This window comes from Eutrigla gurnardus (genome assembly GCF_963514095.1).
Source record: "Eutrigla gurnardus genome assembly, chromosome: 8".
Taxonomy (NCBI): Eukaryota; Metazoa; Chordata; class Actinopteri; order Perciformes; family Triglidae; genus Eutrigla; species Eutrigla gurnardus.
In genome coordinates, this window is record NC_139922.1 from 27779366 (window position 1) to 27802092 (window position 22727).

Genomic DNA, 22727 nt, shown 5'->3' on the forward strand with positions numbered 1-22727 from the left:
GTCACATGTAAGTGTTTCTTTTAAATGAAGTCATAGATTCTGTGTGCTCAAACATATTAATCTACGTTGTCTGGAGTAAATCATTTCCAATCTGAAAGGCTTTTTAATCACCTTGTCTAAATTACTCAAATATAGCCTGTAGTCAAACATCATTTACTACAGTAAGTATAAGTAGTATTATAAACACAGTATTGATAACACTTAAACGTTATCTGGCACCGCCATTGGATGTTTTCAGAAATAAGATAAGATGAGATTTATCCCCTGAGAGTAGCACAGGACAGAAATACGTCAAAATAATAAATAGACAACATTTTTAATAAACAGTTATACAAAACAACAATGGGAGGTGAAAAGAGAAAAACTATAAAAGAATAAATACAGACAAAATTATGAGGTAAAGTTATTTGTAATAATAATAATGAGAAGATTAAATATTTAAATGAATCCTGGTGCTTTATATTATAACACAATTACAACCACTTATAATAGTCATGGAAAACTCTCCTGGTCCTCGTGGGAGCAGCGAGGTCATGTTAATTCTTCCTCGTGCGGGGAATTAATAACACAAACATGACCCCTGTCATTTAAATCATCCGCATGTTTATGTACAGAAGAAGAAGAGCTCGTACCTCCGGGTAGCAGTCCTTTGCCAACACTTGTAACATCGCCGTTTTACCGCATTGGACGTCCCCGACCAGCACGAGTTTACAGCGCGCGACGAACGGCTGCGCGAGTCTCCTTTCCTTCATGACGCGGTGAAGAGATCAAACGGACCGAACAGTCAAATTATAAGAGTGGGAATGATCAAGTTGAGTAAATCCTCTGCGTGCGTCTTCCTCTTCCTCTTCCTCAGTCAGTCAGTCGGTCAGTGAGGCAGCAGAGCGGCAGTCGAGGAGGGAATCACTGCGGAACTTTATATTGTCGCGCCAACCAATGAGCGCGGCGCGGTGGTGCGCGAGCCGCAGGAGGAGACGAGGGAGGGGGAGGAGGGGGGCAGCGCACGAGGTCTCATCTTGTTATTTCAATGGTGGATGGAGAAGAGCCAGAAATACCGATGTCCCCTCAATGCACCACAGTGAACCAGACCTCTCATATTATATATAAACACTGACTATAGGTTGAACAAGTAATCGGATACATAAGTAGCAATACTACCCTGTAGAAATACTTTGTTGCAAAATAAAAGTGTAGCAATTTTACTCAAATAAAAGTACAAAAATAACTTAAAATTCCATAAGTATAGTCTAGCCCTTGTGTTGAATATATATTATATTATTATATACTGTATGTATATGTATATCTGTACATAGTTGTCAAATGTTACCTTTTAGTCAGTTTGTATCCTTGTTTTAGTTGTATGTCTTTTTCTGTGCGTGTATATTGAGAGTGACATAAAGTCAGAGTCAAATTCCTTACATGTGTTTACACGTACTTGGCCAATTTTAGTTAATATTACTTGATAATATTTCGCATTTTTAATAAATCTGTGACTAAATGTATCAAATACATGAAGTGGATTAAACAGTATTGTTATGGATTACACAATATTATTATATTAAATGTAGTAGAGTAGAAGTAAAAGGTGACTCACTCAAGTAAAGTACAAGTACCCTCAACATTGTACTTAGATCTGTACCAATATCCACCACTGGTACTCAGAAATACCATAAAAAAATACTCTGTCCCAAGTAGAAGTCTGAATGTTACTTAAGGAAAAGTAATATATGTAGTATAAGCAAAATGTAGGCCTGTACTTACAAAATTAAATGCAGAATGATGTTTTAAATATTGTGTTTTTATTATTTACAAATACACGTAAGAGAATTTGGAGACACGTGAAGCCGAGTACAACTACGTCAAAACTGTAAGTAAGAATAGTACTCAAGTAAAGTACTTTTATTTCACCACTGGTTGTATTACAGTGGAAATCCACAAACTTTACTCAAGCACCACTTAAATCCAATGTTGAGGTACTTACAGTTGAGTATTTACATTTTATGCTACCTCATACTTCTACTCCACTAAATCTCAAAGAGAAAACAATACTTCTTTGAGTTAAAGGGTTTTTTTTTGTCCTCTCCTCTCCCCTCTGTGGAAAAAGTCTCTGGTTATAGACCTGACATCTAATTGAATCCACAGCTGCAACAGAAACAAATACTCACGATGATATATTTAAATGTGATTCACATATTCAGCGTTGTTGTTTTTCCTCTTTTCTGACGGTCACATGTTCCAGAAGGTATCAGGAAGTATCTCCTGGTTATCTGACTTGTGTCAACAGCGTTGTGCTCGTAGCGTCTTCTTTAGATTAGAAGAGTATTTGGAGTTTTTATGACCTCAAAGTCTTTTCTAGTATCTCAGTCCGGAGGTCAGAGCTTTCTGGGATTGTGATCAAACGATGATGTTAACAATGAAAAGGGTTTGTGGGAGGATGTCAGGGCCGGCCCGACGCATGAGTGAACTGATCGGCTGCTCCCTGCTGGCCGGGGGGCCAATTGTGTGTTTTTTTTTAAACATTAAATAAATAAAACAGGTGACATAAACATCAAAGTACATATGCAAAGAAAGATACATCTGATTTAATAGGGCCTCTTAATCATACAAAATGGGTTGTGATGTCTAAATGACCCCCAGATAAATTCCACAGGATATGTGATTTGTGATATAATTAATAATTAATACAATTTATAATGTAACATTATAGTGTGAGCGTTGTGTCAATACTCTTCAAGCACAGGTGACTCTGCAATGGTGGGGGGGGGGGGGGTTAAATGTTGTTGTGTCTCCAATGAGTATATACATATATATATATACATATATACATACACACAACAACAAACACTCAAGTTAGAGGTACTCCCCTCTGCTCCTGTTTTTAAGCAATTGGTGTCAAATCTCTGCTCATCAAATTGCAACTGTTTTTAGTTTTTACTTATTTTTAGGGAAACCTCAATGTCTTACGAGTTTACATAAAGGTTTGAATTGAATATATATATATATATATATATATATAAATATATATGTACAGTGTGGTGTACAGGGGGGAGCGAGGGGCCGCCTCCGGACCCCTAAAACGGGATGACAGATGGCTCCAAGTGTAACAGAGAATCCAAGAGTGTCGGCCGTTCGGAGAGGAAGTGGAGCGTGGCACATAAATGGAAACGGCCGTCGTGGAGGACCCTTTCATGTGTGTGTGTGTGTAGGGGGGGGGGGATGAAATTGCACCTGCCCCGTCTCGCTTCGTCGAAATGTCTACCTTTGTGCACATGTACGCCACACGTAAATAACATGCAAACACCTGCTCGCACTTAAGGCTCCGGGCCCCTCACGCTCCACTTCTCCCTTTTACCGGTCCCACCGAGTCTCCGAACACGGAGCTACAAGCTGTATGTAAAACGGTCTCAGCCCGCCGCCTCCATTCATCACATGTGTTTGTTATTCAAAAACGTACATATTGAGTTGTTTGCAGAAGAACCCCCCCCCCCCTTTAATCTGAGTATTAGTTACATAAGGAAGGTGGGGGTACGAGTTCAATGTTCCACATTTTTAGGAAATGTTGACTTTCTTGCAGAGAGTAGCGGCTCTAGGGACGACAACGACCCACTATATCTTAAAAAGTAGTTGCATGGATGTAGCTCTGAAATTCTGTTTAGATATTCAAGGTCCTCAGTGGATGTACCCTCCTGACTTTTTCCTGTAGCGTCACCATGAGGTCGACTTTTGTAGATTTGAGTGAAATGTGAAAAACAACTAGTGGATTGTCATGACATATTTGGTATGATCACTCATATCCCCCACAGGATGACCTCTGACCTTTCATGTTGTGCCATCATTAGGCCCAAATAGACACTTTTTCAAATACTCTGATTTATGACTAAATCTCAGCTGCACTTTGTGTTTCGTGGCGACATCACTCTGAGACGGTTGTTGGTGACTTTTATATCATCACCTGAACGACGACGGCGTACAGAGAACAGGGTGACCTATGGTGGTGGCCTACGTGCTCCGTGGGCATGACTGTCTGGCTGAGATTGATCATTTTCACCCCGTGTTTCACCTTACCTAACTGACATTTAGTGTGTGTGTGTGTGGGCGTGTATTACTCATGTTGTGAGGACATGAATCTGTTTACACATTGTGGGGACTCGTCTTCCTTTTTGGGTACAAAATGCAAATCCCCGTCATTTAAATCATTACTTTTTAGGGGGACGACTTGTTTGGAGTTTAGGTTATGGTTAGGGTAAGTCTTAATGTAATTCAATGTGTGTGTGTGTGTGTGTGTGTGTGTGTGTGTGTGTGCATGTGTGTGTGTGTGTGTGTGTGTGTGTGTCAAGCAGTAAATAAGTGTTATACTGGTGTGTGATGTCTGTTTACATATCTACATGCATGATGAGCCATGTGCATAAATTTGCATTAAAATTGCAAACAGTGGTGTTATCTGCAGGGATAGAGAGAGAGAGAGAGAGAGAGAGAGAGAGAGAGAGAGAGAGAGAGAGAGAGAGAGAGAGAGAGAGAGAGCGTTAATCCCAAATTCATTTCATATAATTTCTACGAAAAGACTAACCACATCCCCTGTTGCTTGCTGCAAAAAAAATGATTTGCATAATTCAAGTAAGACGTGATTGAGAGCTTTTTTCATGAAGTAGCTTGGGTGTGATTCAAAAAATATTACCATAAACACACGCGCAATAATCAAGTGGAAGTGGTATTGGCATGCGTGCTCATTAAGTGCTCTTGAACACGAGACGAGTTCAGCGATGCTACAAAAGGGGAAAGGGGGGGACTAAATGTAAAATGTGTTCTTTCTCACGTTAATATATTTATTTTGTTTCTTCAAAGCTGATCTTGCGTATCTTGCCATTTATAATTTTGTCAAACTTCCACGTGTGAAATGAAGAGAAAATGACAGAGGCGTGGAAGGAAACTGTAGAAAGAGGCCACAGTACAATGAACGACTGATGTTTTATATCAGAGGTGCGGTAACTGATTAGCTCACCGCTGATTGAGTTTAAACTCTGGTTGGAAATACAACAGTAAAAAAAGACACTATTCATCATTATTATGCGATCGACGTTGCCACTATGTGACTCGTTATAGGACATAAAGGGGCAACAACTCTGCCCCTTTTTTTCCCAGAAAGCTAAAGTTACCCTTTTCAAATGTCAAAGTAAAGGTTGTGTCCTTTTTGTTTTTACCTCTTCCCTTGAGAGTATCTGTGTATCTTCATTCATTTCATTTTTACTTTTGTCTTTCTGTTTGTTGTCAAGGAAAGAAATGTTCATCATGAGTGGTTCAGCACCATTTATCCACCATGATGAAGATTAGGTCACATTCCCTGGAAGAGGGCTCATTGTGGGACCCTGTAAATAATCTCATGAAACTGCTGCCCTCTATAGGTGCATGAAGGACATTACAGGCATAAAGCCATGAAATCACAACATTTAAAAGGATGTTGAATCGATGAATTGATGTTGTTTTATTTTTGTATTTTGTTTTTTTATTATGGGAATTCCATTCCATTAAGGTTGCAATTTATTTGATTCATTTATTTTATTATTATCCCTATATTATTTCCGTTGTCACAATATTTTAGATTTGTTGGCTTTTTATGTGATTATTTTTAGTTTTTTTTAAGTTGTCATTAAAGGTTACTATTGACATTATATATAAGAAAAGAAAAAAAAGATGTAACAGCCCCGGTTTTTCTTTCTCTCTTTCATAAAATGCATTATTTCATTTATTTGCATTTATTTACTTGAAGAAGAAGAAGAAGAAGAAGAAGAAGAAGAAGAAGAAGAAGAAGAAGAAGAAGAAGAAGAAGAAGAAGAAGAAGAAGAACAAAAACAAGAACAAGAAGAAGAAGAAGACGAACCGGAGTCGAATGACTACACGTCCCATGATTCCCCTCTTCGCCCGGCGACACTTCCGCCTTTCCTTCCGTTATAGGAATTAAATTAAGGTTGCTACAAGCTCAAACTAACGCCTTAGAGGGCCAGCAATCACTCAAATCCAACACTCTCGTGACTAAGTTCATTTACCTTCTTTGCTGAGTATCTAGCAGAGAAGCGGATCGGGGAATATATCGATTATCACATGCGAAGACAAGCTCCTCGTTCGGTGACGTCACTGCCTCATCCTGGTTTCATTGGTTCTCTCCTCAGCTTGAGAGTTTTCCCGCGCTACTCTACTCCAACAACACACTCACACACACTGAGCTGTCACCCTGTAACGTTTAGCGGTAGAAAGCCAAACAAACAACGTACCGGTGACGGTAACCGAGCCGCGACTCATATCGTCGGGTCATGTCGTCCTCGAGTTACGACTCGGAGTGTTTACCGGACTTGTTGCCGCTGTATTACCGGCGGCTGTTCCCGTTCTCGCAGTATCACCGCTGGCTGAGCTACGGGGGAGGTGAGTGTCCCGGCGGGCTAAGCTAGCTAGTCAGGTTAGCAGTGTGTTGTTAGCGGTGTAGCTAGCTGCTCTGTGTGGAGGACTCATTTAAATCTCCTTTGAGGTTTGGAAGGCTTTTAAAAAATGTTTTAATTGTTTGAAGTTATTCATTTTTGTCTGTTTTCACAGGGCAAGTTTAGAAGTTATGAAGGGCGTACTTTATAGTTAAATAAATATGTTAATAATTGTTATATAATAATACATATAAAAAAACAAGTGTGTAAACATATTAATAATAATTATAAAATAAAACATTAGTAAACATAAGTATGTAAATATATTCATAATAATAAATATTAATAATAATGATGTAAATACGACTTGTATAATAATAAATATTTATAATGATGTAAATATGAATAATAATTATATAATGATACATAAAATACTCAGACATATTATTTTGGTATAATAAAAATAAATCAGATTCATTTCATATCTATAAAAACTTTAAAAATAAATGTTCAACAAGAAAAAGGGGAATTAGTGTTTTGATGGGTAATAATTTCTGTTTCTATTTATTTTTTTTGTAGAATAGAATAAAATATCTTTATTTGTCATTGTAACAGGTACAACAAAATTAAGTGCATTCCTTGTTCAGTGCAAAAGAAGCAATAAATGAGTAAAAAGTCACTATGGACATAAAAAACAGGATATGGTTTGTCCCTCTTCTCAAGAATGGGTGATAGATGTTATGTTTCTTCTTCTCCAACATCAGTGCAGAAGAACTATTTCCAGAATCGCGAGTTCTCCTTCACGCTGAAAGATGACATCTACGTCCGCTACCAGTCGTTCAGCACGCAGACGGAGCTGGAGAAGGAGATGCAGAAGATGAACCCATACAAGATCGACGTCGGGGCCGTGTACAGTCACAGGGTGAGTAGTTTTCTTTTTTAAATGTGTCACTGCAGACATGTTGAGGGATAACATTTAAAACCCTGTTTGTCCACCCACAGCCCAGTCAACACAACACGGTGAAGTCGGGGACCTTCCAGGCCCTGGAGAAGGAGCTGGTCTTTGATATCGACATGACAGACTATGATGATGTCAGAAGCTGCTGCAGGTGAATTGATTAGTACAGTTTTGGGTTTCATTTCAGCATAGATTTTCACTTTGATTGAACATTTTTTGCAATACCTGTGAAACTGTACAAATAAATATAATAATACAGTGTGTATATATGGCTGCATACGTGTATATAGTGTCTTTTTAGAGTCGTTTTTAAATGTATGTTTATGTTCTTGACTGCAGTACATTGCTTATTGTTTATTCTTTGTAATTGTTGTGCGCACATACTTGCCAATAAACTCCTTTCTGATTCTAAACTTTTTTTTTAGTGCTGCGGACATTTGCTGCAAGTGCTGGCCCCTGATGACCATCGCCATCCGCATCCTGGATCGAGCTCTGCGAGGTTTGTTCGTCATTTGTGTCTCAACATTTGGGGATTTTTCTTCTGGAGAATTCGTTTTCAAACACTTTGACTTTCATGTGATCTTCTAGATGACTTTGGTTTCCAGCACCTGCTGTGGGTTTACTCCGGCAGAAGAGGAGTGCATTGCTGGGTGTGTGACGAAGCTGCCAGGAAACTCAGCGTGGCAGCACGCTCGGCCGTGGCAGAATACCTCAGCCTGGTGAAGGTAACGGTGTCTCACCCTTTTTCATAGATGATGAGAACATATTTATTTATTTAGTTTGGTGTTCAGCATTGCGTGTGTGTCAGTGTGTTTCTCTCAGGTAAAATGGTGCCTGATCTCAGATATACTGGTGTGTATGGCAGGCGATAAGTAACACAACATTGTAGTAGAAAAAAATATACTTTTGAGGTAATCCTGAAACAGTTTCTGCATAACATACATATTCAAAAAGATTTAATAACTCATACACACATGTACGTATATACATGAAATTTGATTAATTTAATGCATCCACAACCCAGGCAGGCTCCAAAAGACTACAGGAAGTTAGCTGCGACGTTTCATCGGTTAATTGATTGGTTGAGCGACAGATCTATAACCATTTCACCTTGGCTTAAGCTTCTCAAATGTTATGATTTTATTTTGTTTTTTGTTTGTTTTTTATTATGTATGGTAATTAACTTTCTTTTTTAGGTTTTGGACATGTATTATTAACAAGCTGTATAAATGCATCACCTCAATCTGTGAGGGAAATATTTTCTATTTTGTGGCATGTTAGACCACGCTTTTAAAAAATAATCATCAGATTAACCGGTTATGAAAACGAGTGTTATTTACATCCCTACGATAGATGGATGGATTCTCTTCTCTGTATAAATCCGATGAGTTAATTTGTTGTGACGTTCTACTCGCTGATGCTTTTAGGGAGGTGACGAGATGGTGAAGAAAGTCGTGCTCACAGATCCAATTCATCCTTTTATCAGGTGAGAATCACGAGTGAAGGTCGGGTTTTGAAGACGTACCTTGAAGTGTGTTCTGGTTTGATGTTTGTAATTTGCACCGACTGCTCTTAAGGTCTTAACCCGTGATCTCAACAGAGAATCTTTGCTGGTGGTGGAGCAATACTTCCCCCAGTATGCACTACATGATCAGGACATACTGGGCCGCAAGGAATCTGTAGACAAAGTGCTGGCACTCACGCCTGAAGATATCCTTTTTAGCTGATAATCTAATGCAGGAAAAACTGGATTTTCTGTGTGATTCAAATATGAGAGTATGATCTGTCTTTCTGTTTGGTTGAAGCCTTTGTGCAAATAGCTGGAGTTTACCCTTAACCCCAGCTTTTACATGTAAGAAAAGAATTGCAGCAGGATTTCCAAAACGAGAAGAAACCAGAGATCCGTTGGGAACTGGTGAGGTCACACGCCAAGAAGAAACAGGTGGGTTGTGATTCTGCTCGTATTACATAAATTACATTTATTAAACCTCAAGTTGATTTTTAAATATTACAGCGAGAGAGCTGATAATAAACAAAGGTGCAATGACATCATCTTCCTCCAGGCCACTGCCAAAAAGGGCCAATACTTTGAGAAGGAAATCATGCTGCAGTATTGTTACCCCCGACTCGACGTGAACGTCAGTAAAGGGGTGAACCATTTGCTGAAGAGCCCCTTCAGTGTCCACCCGAAAACAGGTGAGCACAGATCCACTGAGGTTTAATCCAGATGGGCATGCTAAATACATCAGAGAACGTCTCAATGTGACTTCTTTCTTTCTTTTTTAAACTCCGGCCAGGGCGAATTTCTGTCCCCATCGACCTCAAAGTACTAGAAACGTTTGATCCCTTTGCTGTTCCCACAATCAGGTAAGCGATAATTTAATGTCTCCTGCTCTGTTGTGTGCAGCGTTTTGATGTCCGTCAGAGTTAATGTTATTACTTTTCTTTTTTTTCCAGTCAGATCTGTGCGGAGCTGGACCGACCCCGGACAGAGGAAGAGGAAGAGAAGTCAGACGACTCCAAGGAGAAGGAAAATGAGAAGGACGCAGCAGAGAGGCGAAAGATCAGAGGTGAGATTCTGAAATTAGATAGATGAGCAAGAGGGTCAAAGTTTGAAGGTGCAAGTTGTGTTATAAAAATAAGAAAATAAGTATGCAATTTGGAAAGTAATCCGGCATGTTTTTTTTTCTGGCTCAAATGACACAATGTGGTAACATCAAGCATGACATGCTGCACCTCAATTTACTTTTCCCTGATATGAAAATACATTCAAACATGCGGCAGGTTCAAAACAAATGTGCGAGGCCTCATTTTCATCTCTTCCTGCGATTTGGTAGGATATGAGTCATGTGATCTTTGTTTTATTAGAATTATTATCAGCAATAGCAGGATGATTAATTTCGATGTGATGAGATAACCTTAACCGCTCGCAGCTATGCCCGTTTCCATGACTACTAACTCTGAATGAAAGACATTAGGTTTCGGTTATGGGGCAGGCTACTGATCCTAAAACACATGTTGATTTATACCTCATTTTCATTGTGATTTTAGAGCCAAAAACCACGTTTTAAAAATGTTCCTTCTTTTAAGTAATAATACTGTCACCACAAAAACGCCAGAAATGTTGCCCACCCTTTCTAACCAGCAATGAGAACCCAGGGAGTTTATCTGAGCAACTAAAGAATGTTTGGGCTCACCGATTTTTACTTTTCTTGCCAGATTACAAAAGAACAAGCCTGGCAACGTATGTGAAATACTTTGATCAGTTTCTGGAAGGAATGGCTCGCTCGTGGAAAGGAGAACTCCTCAAAAAAAGTGGTAAGTTTCATTCTTGGTGGATGATATGAGGGCAGAGTGACTTTTAAAGAACTTTCATGTGATGTCATTTTTCTTCTTCTTCCTTTTAGATCTCCAGAAAGACTTCTGAACTGGATCAACAATCGATACAGAAGACAAATTGTTAATAGCTCCTTTATGCTAGATGTGGCTGACGATGCAAGCTGTCTAGTTTTTGAGGGGGTTTGTTGGGGTGGAAATCATTTTTCTGATGAAGAAATAATTTCATCCAAGTCTGTTTCATTATACTCATGACAATATGTAAAAATTGCAAAAAAACAAAACATAAGAAAATAATCTCTTTGCTGTGGGATTTTCCAATGTCATGTTGTTTGTCTGCTCTTTGCCTACATTTTTCTATTGTACAGTTCAGTCATTTGTGAAAATAAAGTTTGGAATTTCAACTTTTTTCTAAAATCTTGTTTTGAAGTTGCTTTTAATTAGAACGGAAGACATTTTACAGATTTTGTTTTTTTTAAATCTGATATAGCGAGCAGTTATGTTGGGTTGTTCATCTGACATTTATTCTTGGTAAATATGAGAAATTTTAATACAAACATTCATGCACCATTTTTTTGGGGGGGGGGGGGGGGGGGGGGTCATGTTTTGTAAAGTAATGATTTTAAAAATTGAGTGAATTGTCTCACCCTCGTACAGCCCATGGGGTTATTGTTTCTCTAGCTTTTCCTTAGTTTTTGATGTGCAGTAATAGCAGTCATTATGCCCATTTAGCTAAAAGGTACTTTAAGTACACGCTATTCACTCTTCACACTAAAAACTTCAATTACACCACCATAAACTTCACTGTAAAGTGTAATCGGATTGTCTTAATTACGTAACAATTTACTCCAAGCCAAGCCTGATTATCATACATTATATAATTAGATTATGTCACGTTATTACAGCTGTCAGGTGACTATACTGTTTTTCTCCCTAGTAACAGATGACCGTTGGTTTGATACTGACTGACGATCCCAAAATATAAAAATATAAAGTAGCATAAAATACGCAAATACACATACTCAACATTTTACGTAGCTTTACAGTTTCGTAAAAATCTATTTTTAGAAACCTATCGTAAGCATGTTGTACTATCGTATAAGCCCATTTCCGCCGGTCAGAAAAAAAGGCACACGTTTCTCATCATTTTGGGTAAGTTATTTATTATTTTTGATAAAGTGTCTCATTATTTTGAGATACTACGTTATTTTTTTTGGAACGTTTCTCTTAATTGTCGTAATAATTTGATTATTTACGGTCAAAAAAGTAAATAAGTTACTATTCCTTTAAATAACCCGGAAGAAGAACCCCGCCGCTCTAAACCGGATATTACCGTGAATCTGAGGTCAGGAGTTCTCTCTCACAGCCATCTTGGATATAACGCCCCAAGTTGGTGAGTGTCTCCGCGGATAATCCAACATCATCTGGTCGTTTTTCGCGTATAGACGTCTACATTTAACGTTTCATGTGTTAAAGTGAAGGGGTGTCGTCAGGTCGGCGTAGATATGTGTCCTCTTCCGCGCCTCCGTTTGGCGATACATGCGCCGTTGTACCGCCGATTACCTGTTCAAAATGGGGGAACATGATGACTTCCAGCACCCCCACTAGTAAGCCTTGTCAGGGCCGCAGTGAGCCCCGTGACGAGTAGCGTTGGGTTTTTTATCTGTGTGACAACTTTAAATTAAGGGTAACGAGTCATGGCGGACATAGTTCCTCGCCGTTAGCTTCCCCTCCGTTGAAGCTGTCAGAGACGGCTAGCCACCCCGACGCTAGCATTAGCTTAACGTTGCTTCAATAGACCGAGCTAAAAGCATGGGCTCCGTCACCTGTTCAACCGGCTATCACTAAGTTGCTCAACGTCAGTGATCCGTTGGACGTGTCACAGGAATGATCTCGTCAACACTTGTCTCACGCCACTCGTGCGTGTGAGCTCCAGTTAATAACCTGTCTTTCTCTCTCTCTCCCCCCCAGCAACCATGCCCGGCGAAGCCACAGAAACGGTCCCAGTTACCGAGCAGGAGATGCAGCAGCCTCAAGTGGAGACCGGTTCGTATATTTTTTAACTCGTCATAAACCTGCATGCATTATGCATATTAAAGGGTCCTGGAACTCAGATAACAGGGTGTTCAACACATAGAGGGGTCTGTGGATGGTTATTTGTTGGGCAGAAAGGGGGGGCAATATTGCCTAATTATGTGGTTTGCGTTGCCTCGACTGGCCTGGCACTGAGCAGATGTAACAGGTGATGGTTATTTTGACTGTCACCAGCCATGTGCTGGGACATATGTAACAGTAGTTAACCCACTCAGGGATCTGCCGTGGTCATTATAGTGTGTGTGCCTTGGCTTGAAAAGAGTCATCCAGGACCCCTCTTTTGTTTATTTACACAAACTCACAATGGTGTGTGGTGACTTGCACTGACAACTGGTTTCAGCACACAATGCATGGTGTTGTGTGTGTTTTGTGTGAATGTATGTATGGTCTTCCCTGTGCACAAAAAAATGCCACAACCTTAATTTGCATAGATATAAGTTCCCTTGGAAGTTAGGACATGGATCATTCTTTATTGCTTTTTTAAAAATGCAATTTTTAGAATAGTAAATAAAAAAATTAATTACATAAAGGTCTGTTCAACACACTTTTCTCTAGAAATCAAAATGTGATTTAATGGTGGAAATAATTTGAAAGTCAGCATATTGTACATGGTCCTTATTGGGTAACAAAATTAGGCAATAACTGGTTTATAAAGTGAAGAATGGACTTGTCTGTTCATGCGAGTTGAAGACTTCTATCCTGGATGTTTGAGTTTGTTTTATATCAGTTTAGAGTGCTGGTGGGGGAAAAAAATTTAATTGTCAACAGTGAATTATACATTTAACAATTACCACATTCCATATAAAATATTTTTATACATTTTTGTGATAGCTGTGGAAATTGTGTGCACGGTCTGCTTAACATCACATTGTTTGCAAATACAAATTACATGGCAACAAGAATCCAGAGCAATTCAGATTACTTTGTGCGTTTCCTTAATGATGACAAATACTGATATGCTTCGGCCTAGTGCACCAAAATTAATCAAATATTAATTGCAATCACGATTATGACCTCCCACAATCAAATGAACGCGCTCGCCTGCGATATTGACAATTAAAATGTGTGCTTCACTCCTACAAAGCTCCGCTGCGTATCAAATCGATTGTTGCCTAAACTAAGAGCCAGTGATTTTGGCAGGCTGTCCGCCGCTGCAGACAAACGTTACAGAACGTTACAGTGGCAGTCAAAAGCAGAGAGTAATATATGGTGTATTACTCGTTTTGCCTGTCTGCTGCTGATAAGGCTTGTCTGCCTGGAGTCTTCAACTCGCTGTGTCCCCCCACCCCACAGAGCACATTTTCCTCCATGTGTCTAGTAGGTCAGCTTGGAAAGCCCTTGCCCATGAGCTTTTCAGCATCCTTGGTCTGAACCTCGCAGCTGGGCTGTGGACTTGTGCTTGCTGTGCCGTCTCTCTCAGCGGGGAGGAATGGGTCTCCAGGCATGACTGTCAACCAGAGTGGACTGTCCTCGTTCAACACGTTTAGAAACACCTAGCCTGTGTTGTTAACCTTATTTTGTAGGTGTGAGTCCTTCTGCACTGTCATCACCATTCCCAACTATACAGCTAATGTTTATTTTAAATTGTTTACTAGAGCACAGGGTTTTCCTGTCAAATCGCTTGACCAAATTGAGGGTTAATATTCCGACAGTTTTTCACATCTCAATATAACTAGCAGGAAAAAAATATTGCAATGTCAGTTGCAACCGGTCGACTTGGTTTTCAAAGGAGCTATTTTGACATCTCATTGCAGGGTAACACAGGTGTAATTGATCAATGTCGGTCATTCCAGTGGGACAGCATGCACAATACTAGGACCCTGGCCCATATGTTATTAATTTCATTGTTTACCCTGCAATGACTATTTAAAATGGCTGCTGTGAAAAGGGCTCTTCATAGACTTTGCCATGAAGCATTTTAATAATGTACACATTCTGAGCTAGTTAATTCAAAGCTTTAGTTTATACGATTTCAACTTATTTCTCGTGCATAGTTGTGCATAGGTACTGTGGTGTTTATCTCGCAAAAAAGACACTGCATGGGGTCTGTGATGTAGGATTATTTTTCTTCTTTTACTTGACTGCACCTAACACCTCCCCTCCTCCTTTATACTTTGGCAAACCGAGAGCCAATAACATATCGATTAACTTCTCACAAACTCGTTTCTGTTCATGTTTGAGCACAATTTCTCTTCACTTCACGGTGTATTCCTGAAACTCTTAACATTGGAAGTAAAATTGCTCCCCAGAACAACTACTGTGATTGCCCTCCCCGTTACTCGTGTTGCTTTTCCTTAATCAGCTATTGGCATATCGAATTCTTCTGCACCTCCCGAGATGGCCATTCCTGTGAACAAGTCAATCCCACTGGAGACTCCTCCAGAAACCGCTGTTCCTGCTCAAGAGATGGGCTCCCCCGAAGAACCTAGCATTCAGACTTCTAGTGATCAAGAAAATGGTGTAGCTGCCACTCAAGACATGACCGAGCAGACTGAAGACACTGGGCTGGTGACGGCTGTCTCGCAGCCAGTGGTGACTGAAGACACTGGGTCGGCTACACCTGTCTCGCAGCCAGAGGTGACTGAAGACACTGGGTCGGCGACACCTGTCTCGCAGCCAGAGGTGACTGAAGACACTGGGTCGGCGACACCTGTCTCGCAGCCAGAGGTGACTGAAGACACTGGGTCGGCGACACCTGTCGCGCAGCCAGAGGTGACTGAAAACACTGGGTCGGCGACACCGGTCTCGCAGCCAGAGGTGACTGAAGACACTGGGTTGGTGGCGACACCTGTCTCAGAGCCAGAGGCTGCTGATCCAGCAGAGGCTTCAACTGACTTGCCAGTTCCTGAAGAATCTGTGCCTTCTGCTGAGACTCCCATTGTTTCCTCAGAAGAGCCCCAGGCTGCAGCTCTAGATGTGGAGGTACAAGCTCAGGAGTCTGTGCCTGCTGCTGAAAAGTCGGCCATCCAAGAGGTTGAGCAGGTTTCTTTTGAAGCTAAGGCCTCTGTAGAAGAGCCAAGTGCAGTGGGCGAAGAAACTCCTGATGTTCCGAAACAACCTGCTCCTGAAGACTCCGGTGAAGATGTGATGGAAACCAATGACCCAAAGACGGAAGTAGAAGAGTCGAGAAATCTATGCCTGGACGCGGCTCAAGATAAAGTATTGCCTGATATGAATGTTGATGTGGCCACTCAAAAAGAAGATCTTGACAAGAAAGATGTACCACTTCTCTCCAAGGCCATTCAGTCAAAGGAGTCCTCCAAATGTGAAGTTCGTCATTCCACTTGCCACCTGTCAGGTTGGTTTATCCTGATAAGCAGCACTTCCCTCCCAACTTTTTGAATCATTTGAATACACCGCTTTCATCTGGTTGGTTGTTTTATTCCTCAGGTAACACTAGTGGAACCAGTTCAAATGAACAAAAGTTCAATGCTTCTGCTTTCTGTTATTGGTTTTGTCACTGAGTCTTTGGTTATTTCAAGTTTTATATTTGTCCACATCTGTAACGTTGAGGTCTTTGCTAATCGGTAGATTTTATTTTATTTTTTATAACCTGTGGTCAGGTACTGGTTTGTTTACAAAATCTATATACATTCTAATACATTTCGATTTAGACATATTTCAGAGGAAATAACTTATTTTAATTGCATAGGATTGGGAAAAGTTCATCCATTTGGCCAATGGGCAGTCAGTTTTACCTTTTTAACAATCAGTTCAGTGGTACACTTGCGGTTAGGGATCATTATGTGATATCCATTAAAAATATGATTTTCTTTTTTATCCTAATTGCATCCTGACTAAATATAGACTGTGGGTTTCTGTGTGGAAATGGTGTGAACTGTGCATTTTGAGTGGCATTTTGCATCAGACAGTTGGACAGGTGTCTTTTTCCTAACCCTCAGCAAGGAGACTGCGTCTTGCGTTGTGATTATTTAACCCGCATGAGGAAGTCTTCCCCCCACACCCGTCAAAAAATGTAAATCATGATTTTTCTATTCAGCTACACCTCCTGCCCCAGCTCCCACCCAGAAACCTCAGGCAGCTTCTGGTCATGCAAAATCCAAAGGCAAAGATGCCAAGGGTGCTCAGGGTTCCTCTGCCCCCAAGGCTGTCCCTGGAAGAAGAAAACGCTCCTCTATGTCGGCCTCGTCCTCCTCTCCCACATCACCAAAATCTCCTTCTACTACCCCCCTGTCGCCTGTGCCATCTCCCCTAGCTACCTCACCTGGAAGCGCTCCTGCTCATCAGGCTAACCGCTTCACCCCAAAGGTTGTTAAGGCTGGTAAACAAGGAAAGGCTAAGAAAGGAGAGGCATTTGTGCCTTCCCCAGTGGATTCCAAGGTCATGCCTGCAAATGAAAAACCAGTTGAGGCTAGCCTCAAGCAAACTGTATTTGAAGCTAAACCTGCCTCAGCTGAGCCAAACAAACCCTCACAAGCTGCTGCAAAGCCTGTTGCAGCTCCAGTTGCTTTTAAAGTTACCTCAAAGCCTGCTGTGGCACCTCCACTTTCATTTTCAGAAACCCTTGCCTCTAGCCCTCCCACATCTGTTGAATTTAAGACGGCTTCATCAATAACTGCCCCTGTTATTGCAGCTGCTGATGATGATCTCCCACCACTTATCCCACCAGAGAAGCCAATTCAAATTTCAGAACCCCTACCCTCTGTAGAGGTTACTAAGATGGCATCCAAATCAAAGACTGATATAGAGTCTGTTGTGAAACCCCCCCAAAGCAAACCTACTCCAGTTGAGGTTGCTAAGCCAACTGCTGTGGCCAAACCCGTTCCAGTTGAGGTTGTAAAACCAGTTGCCGAGGCCAAACCCGCTCCTATTGAGGTTAAGCCAGCTGCCGAGGCCAAACCTGCTCCCGTTGAGGTCAAGCAAGTTGCAGAGGCCAAACCCGCTCCCATTGAGATTGTTAAGCCAGTTGCAGAGGCCAAACCCGCTCCCATTGAGGTTGTTAAGCCAGTTGCAGAGGCCAAACCCGCTCCCATTGAGGTTGTTAAGCCAGTTGCAGAGGCCAAACCCGCTCCCATTGAGGTTGTTAAGCCAGTTGCAGAGGCCAAACCCGCTCCCATTGAGGTTGTTAAGCCAGTTGCCGAGGCCAAACCCGCTCCCATTGAGGTTGTTAAGCCAGTTGCCGAGGCCAAACCTGCTCCTGTTGAGGTCAAGCCAGCTGCCGAGGCCAAACCCGCTCCCGTTGTGGTTGTTAAGCCAGCTGCTGTGGCCAAACCTGCTCCCGTTGAGGTTGTTAAGCCAGCTGATGTGGCCAAACCCGCTCCCGTTGAGGTTGTTAAGCCAGCTGATGTGGCCAAACCCGCTCCCGTCGAGGTTGTTAAGCCAGCTGCCGAGGCAAAACCTGCTCCCGTCGAGGTTAAGCCAGCTGCTGTGGCCAAACCCGCTCCCGTTGAGGTTGTTAAGCCAGCTGCCGAGGCAAAACCCGCTCCCGTCGAGGTTAAGCCAGCTGTCACGGCCAAACCTGCCCCTGTTGAGGTTGCGAAGCCAGCTCCCGAGCCCAAACCTGCCCCCGTCGAGGTTGCGAAGCCAGCTCCCGAGCCCAAACCTGCCCCCGTCGAGGTTGCGAAGCCAGCTCCCGAGCCCAAACCTGCCCCCGTCGAGGTTGCGAAGCCAGCTCCCGAGCCCAAACCTGCCCCCGTCGAGGTTGCGAAGCCAGTTCCCGAGCCCAAACCTGCCCCCGTCGAGGTTGCGAAGCCAGTTCCCGAGCCCAAACCTGCCCCCGTCGAGGTTGCAAAGCCAGTTCCAGAGCCCAAACCTGCCCTCGTTGAGGTCGCAAAGCCAGTTCCCGAGCCCAAACCTGCCCCCGTCGAGGTCGCGAAGCCAGTTCCCGAGCCCAAACCTGCCCCAGCTCCCCATAAACTCACATTTGCTGAGGCCCTTGCAAGACCTGCCCCTGTTAAACCTGAGGTTGAGGTTATTGGTAAGACTCCTTCTGAATCCATCTCGTCACCCAAACCTGCCCCTACAACTGCTAAAACCCCAGTCAAGGTGGAGCCTGTGATCAAGAACGACAAGGGTATTTTCTTCTTTCTCTCCTTTTTGTGCCATCTGTTTTCCAACTGTCACTACGTTCTAGAAACTGCTCGGATGCATAAATGTCATTCACTTTTACTTCACAGAAATTGTCCTTTCTCAAAGATGCTGATTAGTTGTTTAATGGATGCTTTGGTTATTGGATGCAGTCAGCTCTGTTGGCCGCCATACTGCGCCGTTCTTATTTCCCCCGTTAGGATGTCTACTTTGGTCCGGTGAATGTGGTATTGGATAGGAGGTTTGAGTTTTCAACATACTACAGGGTACATAATGAATAAGAATTGAGGTTAACTAAGAAGAGGAATTGGGTATTGCAGATTTACATGAAGTTTTCAACATGTTAGGTAGATATAACGACAAGGTATCCCATGTAACAAATGTTGTATTTTGAATCCATATAAACCTGCCTATTTTCATTCCCCAGGATTGATGCAGCATATTTCATGACTTGCATGTAAACATGTATCTAATAGTTGGCATGTTGTCTCTGTAGGATCCGGTACAGAATCAGACAGCGATGACTCAGTCCCTGAGCTGGAGGAACAGGATTCTGCACAGACACAGACGCAGCAAGCTCAGGTGAGAGTTCTGTCCCGCCTTGAATATCGTTCTGAATTTAACCTAAACAAGAGAGAACATTTTAACAAGGTGAAACACTTTGAGTGGACGTTGTTTGTCCCGTAACTCTTCAGTGATGATTAATACAGTGACTTTCGTTCTTCTGAGCCTCCTGAAGCCACCCTTTCTGTCCTGAGAAGAGAAAGTGTTAACACAATCACTAGCATTACATCAAACCCACCCGACTCCTTTTGGTCTGCATTTACTCTACATAAAATGTGGATGAATATTCTGTCTTGCAGCTTGCAGCAGCCGCTGAAATCGACGAGGAGCCAGTCAGCAAAGCCAAACAGAGTCGCAGTGAGAAAAAAGCACGAAAGGTAATAAATTATCTTTTATGTTGTTGCACTTTTCTGCCTTTTTTTCAATCAGCCACATTTGTAAAATCCTTTGTATTTCTTACAGGCAATGTCAAAGCTTGGTCTCAGGCAGGTAACGGGGGTCACCAGGGTCACCATTCGCAAGTCAAAGAACATCTTGTTCGTTATTACCAAACCAGACGTCTACAAGAGCCCGGCATCAGACACATACATCGTCTTTGGTGAAGCTAAGGTATGTAGCAAAAATCAATATTGGCCAGTTCAGTCTTTGTCCCTTGTAGAGCTGTCAAGTGATTGCACTTGACTTTTTTTTATAAGGCAGATGATTACTGATTGAAAGATGTTTCAATCAGCTGATTACTGATTGAAAGATCCAGGTGATGTTGCCACCGAGATGGTCAACTGTACAAAAAGCCCCCCCGGTTGAAAATGGTCTGCTAAATAATGTTGTGTTGGTATCTTATTTGATGCTTTGTTCTCTAGATTGAAGATCTTTCCCAGCAAGCCCAGCTGGCTGCCGCAGAAAAATTCAAGGTACAGGGAGAAGCTGTATCAAACATCCAGGAAAACACACAGACGCCAACAGTACAGGAGGAGAGCGAAGAAGAAGAGGTAAGCGGTTTTATCCAAGTGACGATGGACATGCAAGGACATGTCTTAACGTGAGATATAACAAATCTTTGCCCTTTGTTTTTTATAGGTGGATGAGACTGGAGTGGAGGTCAAGGACATCGAACTCGTTATGTCGCAAGCAAACGTGTCGCGGGCGAAGGCTGTACGGGCCCTGAAAAACAACAACAACGACATCGTCAACGCTATTATGGTACGTTTAAACAAAAAAACTTGTTTTAGTACAATAGCGGAGTCTTTATTCAGTAAGCCTTAAAATGGTTTGATCCGATCTTTTTAAATGTGTATGACGAACTCTTCAGTGATGATTGATACAGTGACTTTCGTTCTTCTGAGTATCCTGAAGCCACCCTTTCTGTCCTGAGAAGAGAGAAATTATTTAAATGGGGCAAAAAAGTAATTAAGACATGTTAATCGTTTTTTCTTTTCTTTTTTCCTTCTTGCAGGAGTTGACGATGTAACGGGACCCTAGCAACAAAGGGTTGAAGACAGGTTGCTGATTTAAGCTCATTTATACAATTTATACCCAAGATGGAAATAAAGTTGTGGCTTGATAAAATGAAATTTTTATGTTTTTGCACGTCATTGAAAAATGGTGGGGCTTTTATTTGTGGTTTGGTTGCAGGATTGATTGATTTTTTTAGAGGGCAGGCATCTCTAAACCAGAGACTGAACATGCTGCTTAATATAGATTCTTAGTTCTGTTTTCTATTCTCACATATGATTATTTACGGTTAAGTTTGATTATTTAAGGATCATGAGCTGGACCAATCCCAGCATTGCGTTGGACCAGTTCCTACAAAGTCCCAGGATTAAGAGTAAATTTAAGGCTTTCACTGTGCACTAAACCACTGTGGCAGCCTGTTGGCAGCTTAATAAATATGACCCATCCTTGAAATCTGACCATAAAAACACTAAAATCTAAATCCAGAGTTGATCAGATATGATGAATATGAAAGAGAAGCTCTGCTACATCCATTTTTTTTGTTAACTTATATATTTTTGTGTGAAATTTGTGAAACGTTATGACGGGAGATCTTTAGTTGAGGTGCAACAAGTCAAATCTGAAATGTAACAAGCTGCCCCAACTACACTCTTCTAGAGGTCATGCACCAATAAAGGGAGGGAATGGTCTCAATGTGTTTTATTGTACATTTTATGCAATGCTAATATGTAATCGGATGAGTGGAAAGGCATCAAAATTGGCTCAAAACTATACTTAAAGGTTCCCTGTGTAGTTTTTTGATCTAGTAGCCCATGCAGCTGTTTTTATATGAATTCATCTAAATGTTATTAGTTCCCCAGATGGTTTGATGCATGGGGCTGATGCATCCACAGTCCTGTAAATGGTGTTGCACTATTCCACAGACCGACAGACATACAGTAAAGTTGGTGAAGACCGTAAATTGGTTAAAGATGCTTAGAATACTTAAATACATTTCCTTACTCACTAAAGCCTATTTTTTAAAGATGTTTCTCTGGACACAATGCCTTTCGGTGAGTACTGCTGAATTTGGACAATATATTTAGTTAAATAGTCTCCAATTAATTTATATTTGAGTAAAAGCTTTGTTTGACCCTGCCCACCCGAGAACCTGCTTGTCAATGAGTTGATTTTTAAAAGGGGGCTGCTGCACTATTTGTCAAGACTGATACCAATGCTGAATTCCCACAGATACAAAGGGATGACCAGCGACAGCCATTATGCTTGCTGCATTGAAAGCAGACTGCAGGTTAAAATAAAAAGAACACCATTTTTGTATCGCACCTGTGATAAATCACTCGGATTTAGATCCATTTCCATCATGGATACATCAAGATACCCTGCATGGTAGTCTTTAACATGTGTGGCGCTAATTAAACATTTGGATCCTCCTGTTTATTAGAGCTTCCTACATCTTTCAAACGCCACATACCAATTGTGTGCAACACTTTGAGTTACAATTTGTAATCCTAAAAATCCATAAACTGTCGATGTGGGGACACATTTTAAAGTCCCCCTTTACTCAAAAACGTGTTTTCCTCATTGCTTCTTCCCTCCTTTACATCCATCCGTTCAGCTGATGAAACTTCTCTCTGTTCAACTCAAATCTGAAATCAAGTGAGTAATGTGACTTCAAGTGACCCATAACAGAAAATGGAGCCTTTAGTGTCATTTTTATGATTGAATCACAAATTATATTTAATTATCGCTTCATTGTTTAAATGAAGAATTTTGATTTTCTAAATAGTTGCCGATATGTATCATCTGTGATGGTAAATTTATATTTTTATTAAAATGATTTATTTTTTTATTTTTTTAGACCGAATTAT

General features: G+C 41.3%; 3 protein-coding genes across 5 annotated transcripts in view; 2 read left to right on the forward strand and 1 right to left on the reverse strand.

Moving 5' to 3' along the window:
* The window catches only part of LOC311017298 (rho-related GTP-binding protein Rho6-like), a 6451-nt gene extending 5604 nt beyond the window's left edge, over positions 1-847 (reverse strand). The window contains exon 1 of the mRNA XM_084015547.1: positions 633-847. Within this exon, the coding sequence (XP_083871673.1) occupies positions 633-752 (120 nt within the window). The 5' untranslated portion in view covers positions 753-847. The remainder of the gene's footprint in view (positions 1-632) is intronic.
* A 5302-nt stretch (positions 848-6149) lies between these two features.
* Positions 6150-11094, forward strand: prim1 (DNA primase subunit 1). The gene is made up of 13 exons (XM_084015294.1): positions 6150-6414; positions 7172-7329; positions 7410-7516; positions 7791-7864; positions 7954-8090; positions 8793-8851; positions 8966-9075; positions 9216-9307; positions 9429-9561; positions 9663-9732; positions 9823-9935; positions 10585-10683; positions 10773-11094. Exons 1-13 carry the CDS (start codon positions 6306-6308, stop codon positions 10790-10792), a joined length of 1281 nt encoding a protein of 426 aa, XP_083871420.1. The 5' UTR covers positions 6150-6305; the 3' UTR covers positions 10793-11094.
* Positions 11095-12022: 928 nt separating this feature from the next.
* Positions 12023-20978, forward strand: naca (nascent polypeptide associated complex subunit alpha). Of its 3 annotated transcripts, XM_084015105.1 has the most exons (9): positions 12023-12094; positions 12673-12747; positions 15098-16093; positions 19340-19425; positions 19707-19784; positions 19870-20016; positions 20268-20396; positions 20485-20607; positions 20861-20978. In XM_084015105.1, exons 2-9 carry the CDS (start codon positions 12678-12680, stop codon positions 20873-20875), a joined length of 1644 nt encoding a protein of 547 aa, XP_083871231.1. In that variant the 5' UTR covers positions 12023-12094; positions 12673-12677; the 3' UTR covers positions 20876-20978. The 3 variants fall into 3 exon arrangements, with proteins under 3 accessions (XP_083871231.1, XP_083871232.1, XP_083871230.1); XM_084015106.1 differs by lacking the exon at positions 15098-16093; XM_084015104.1 differs by lacking the exons at positions 12023-12094; positions 12673-12747; positions 15098-16093 and adding exons at positions 17138-17997; positions 18043-18829.
* The last annotated feature ends 1749 nt before the right edge of the window (positions 20979-22727 follow it).

Coding starts and splice junctions, on each gene's coding strand:
- prim1 (XM_084015294.1), top strand. CDS start 6,306: ATGTCGTCCTCGAGTTACGACTCGGAGTGTTTACCGGACTTGTTGCCG. Junction 6,415..7,171: donor CTGGCTGAGCTACGGGGGAG/GTGAGTGTCCCG, acceptor CTCCAACATCAG/TGCAGAAGAACTATTTCCAG. Junction 9,936..10,584: donor AGAGAGGCGAAAGATCAGAG/GTGAGATTCTGA, acceptor TTTTCTTGCCAG/ATTACAAAAGAACAAGCCTG.
- naca (XM_084015104.1), top strand. CDS start 17,140: ATGCCTGCAAATGAAAAACCAGTTGAGGCTAGCCTCAAGCAAACTGTA. Junction 17,998..18,042: donor AGGCCAAACCCGCTCCCGTT/GTGGTTGTTAAG, acceptor GCTCCCGTTGAG/GTTGTTAAGCCAGCTGATGT. Junction 20,017..20,267: donor TCGTCTTTGGTGAAGCTAAG/GTATGTAGCAAA, acceptor TTTGTTCTCTAG/ATTGAAGATCTTTCCCAGCA.